The following is a 3,083-nucleotide window of genomic DNA, read 5'->3' as shown; positions in this document are numbered from 1 at the left end:
ACATTTCAATGTAATTCTTCACTATTGATTTATGTGTTTATTTACTGTATATTGGTACAAGTTGCTGTTCTAGGCTCAATTTTGTCTTTTAATGAGACGATCAAGTGGGTTTCGTTATTAAACCTTCTGCAACCATGGCTACAGTCATTTAATCATTTTTCCAGACCCCAGGCTGCAGAAGGACCCGTTCTAAAACCCAACATTTCTTCTTTGTTGGTATCAACGTCCTACAAATATTAAGAGTTAATTTCACTACAGTTAAATGAGTAATACGACGCCTGCTCTCAGCTGATGTTCTAGATAACAGCTCATCCTGTAAAGGGACACTGTCCAGTTGTATATCTGTGCTTCTGCGCTGTTGTTATCTGGGGGTTTTGGTCTGATCTTGGACCTTATTTGCCCTGGAGTGACCTCAAACAACCTTGCTAATAACGTAATTTTCATAATTTTGGATGATTTGTCCATTATTTTGGAGCTGGCGTCAAATAAGACTTCATTTTCTTTGGTCCAAGGCTTCACTAAAACTTAACAAGGCTACTTACTGCACTGAGGTGGTCTTGCCAGAACCCTTGTCAAGTATTTAAACTAAAACTGAGTTACAACAGCATGCTAAGGTGTGAACCCCTCGCTCTCTCTCTCTCTCTCACACACACACACACACACACACACACACACACACACACACATACTAAACTCCTGAATCAGTGCCACTTTGTGTTTGCCAACCCCTCCCTTCCTCTGCCTGCCCCCACAAAACTCCTTTCTGAGCCCAACACTAGACAAAATGGCGTCTGAGCCCTCGCATTCCCTTTAACTGGAGAAATGCTGCATTCTAGTGGAAGCTAAGGGACATAAACTCTTAAAAGACATAATCCATTAAATTATCAAACTTATTTATTGGATGGAACAGTTCCACTTATTTTACACCCAACAACTTCTGTATCATCCAGTCAGTCAGCTCACTGATTGCAATAGTTCCACATTCAAAGCATAAAACAATGACAAATGGAGCAAACACATGTATAGTATGACAACTAATGGTCACTGCAGTAGAAATCCATGAATACATTTAAAAAAATTAAGTAATTCAAACTGTAATCCAGGAGAAGAAGCCATAGGCCCTTATAAATATATCCAAAAGGACAACTGAGGCTACCAACATGTTGTTCAGAATAAGGATATTACAATATGATCATGATAGAGGTTTCTAACTTTTAGATTTTTTCTTTGATAATAGCTTCCCTTTAGGTTTGAGTAAGAGAGACTTTTTGTGTTCCTCCACTCTTCTGGCCTCTTCCTGTTTTTCTCTCCACACCTCCATCCCTTTATCCACCTCTGAGTTCAGCATCACAATACGTCGCTGAGAGAGAGAGAGAGAGAGAGAGAGAGAGAGAGAGAGAGAGAGAGAGAGAGAGAGAGAGAGAGAGAGAGAGGAGGATGTCAAAACAATACAGAAACAGTAATATGAAGATGCTTGAAAGAAGACAAATGTACTGTATGATACTCACTGCTAAAACCTCCCTCTCTTGCTTTCTTCTGATTTGTCCCTTCAGCGGAGGTGCTGGTGTCCCATCTGCCCAGATACACAAACCAACAGAAATGTCAACACACATACTATTTAGTGTAACCATGAACTAGATTACAAATTTGACAAGTGGGACATTTTTCTGTAAACTTGATCACAGCTTTCTCTCACTGTTAAAGTAGACTGGTGGATTTTTGTAACATTTACTAAAATCAATGTCAGGTCAACCCAATGAATCTAAATGAAAAGTTGAAACGAAATGGGCAAATCACAGCACTATAGCTCTCCCTTCCCTCAATGCTTTGTGCTGTTATTCATGAGCAAGGCACAAAAAAAATGCCTGCAAACACCTCTTAGTCCACAAAAAAAATACCTGCAAAGGACCAGTCGGGCAGATCTGTCAGAGGTCCGTATTCCGAGCCGCTACGGGAAAGTCCATGTCTGTGAGCAAACACACAGTCAGTTAAATGTTAAACTGTTTAAACACAGGTGAAATGTTACACCACCATCATCAACAGACATGCAAATACTGTAACTGGCTGTGACTGCAAACATGGTTGAAGAGATAAGAAATGTTATGATGTAGGATAAGTGAACTGAGTGTTTACGCGTTTGTTTTGCATATATGCAGCAAATGTAAACTCACTCTTTCCTCCATTTCTGCCCAGCCTGTGCTCCACACGTGGTGCTGAAGGTCCTGCTGGACTGTCTCAAAACTGGAAGAAAAAAAAAAAACACAAGGGGGAAAGTCAGCCTCAGAAGCCATTTCTAGACATAAACTATTACCTATAATTTATAGGATTCACTTTCATCACTGCAGTGCTATCTAGCTGTTGTTCAATTGTTGTATAGTTGTTAAGATCTAATAAAACAGGTGTTAGTTACATTCAACTACAGTCAATAGTAGAAAATGCACCTAACATCACTGCTAGCAAACAAAACACTACTTGTGCAACTTATTAGTCTGAGGCTAACTGGTCTCTTCCAAGTGCTAGTTATAGAACAGCTGTGTGCAGAAACTACCCTCACCAAACTAAACGTATTTACCCAGGTTATTTATCGCTCTGGCCAACAGTAAAAGATATACCTCGTAACCTTGACACACATGATAACTAGCGTTTACATCTGACAGCAACAGTAGCATCAGCGTTAGCCTTGCTAGCCAACGTTATAGCATAAAGTTGGTTATTTTAAGTTAACAGACAGCTGTTTCGAAGGAGGTTAGTAGCTGAAATCAATGTTTATAGCAACATAACCCCGCTTCAAGGTTTAAATGGGCTACACACAACAGATTTACTGAATAACCTCTCTCACCTGAACAGCACAACGTCCTAATGGGGGCCGCCATGTTGTCTGCACGATACTGGGTTTACCAGCAGATGGAGCTCAAGATACACTGTGTGTATGAGTTGGTTTTATATTCATTCATTCATTCATTCATTCATTCATTGTTTCATTCATTCATTCATCTATCAATCAATCTATCTATCTATGATCATTAAAAGTTTGATTATTACATCACAGAAGTTTGAGTGCATTCTACTTACATAAACAGGCA

General features: G+C 39.5%; 1 protein-coding gene across 1 annotated transcript; it reads right to left on the bottom strand.

Annotated features, from left to right (window-relative positions):
* Positions 1 to 876: 876 nt before the first annotated feature.
* mrpl52 (mitochondrial ribosomal protein L52) lies at positions 877 to 2,879 on the bottom strand. Its single transcript, XM_071909137.2, has 5 exons — positions 2,840 to 2,879; positions 2,172 to 2,241; positions 1,899 to 1,966; positions 1,509 to 1,573; positions 877 to 1,360 (listed from the first exon to the last, which is right to left on the bottom strand). The coding sequence occupies exons 1-5, from the start codon at positions 2,871 to 2,873 to the stop codon at positions 1,208 to 1,210; spliced, it is 390 nt and encodes a 129-aa protein (XP_071765238.1). The 5' UTR covers positions 2,874 to 2,879; the 3' UTR covers positions 877 to 1,207.
* Positions 2,880 to 3,083: the final 204 nt, after the last annotated feature.

The sequence above is a fragment of the Centroberyx gerrardi genome, chromosome 23, assembly GCF_048128805.1.
Source record: "Centroberyx gerrardi isolate f3 chromosome 23, fCenGer3.hap1.cur.20231027, whole genome shotgun sequence".
NCBI lineage: Eukaryota > Metazoa > Chordata > Actinopteri > Beryciformes > Berycidae > Centroberyx > Centroberyx gerrardi.
Note: the sequence above shows the minus strand (reverse complement) of the source record. Positions and strands in the feature narration are given on the sequence as shown.

Coding starts and splice junctions, on each gene's coding strand:
- mrpl52 (XM_071909137.2), bottom strand. CDS start 2,873: ATGGCGGCCCCCATTAGGACGTTGTGCTGTTCAG. Junction 2,242..2,839: donor TAGGACGTTGTGCTGTTCAG/GTGAGAGAGGTT, acceptor TTTTTCTTCCAG/TTTTGAGACAGTCCAGCAGG. Junction 1,967..2,171: donor GGGCAGAAATGGAGGAAAGA/GTGAGTTTACAT, acceptor GTTTGCTCACAG/ACATGGACTTTCCCGTAGCG.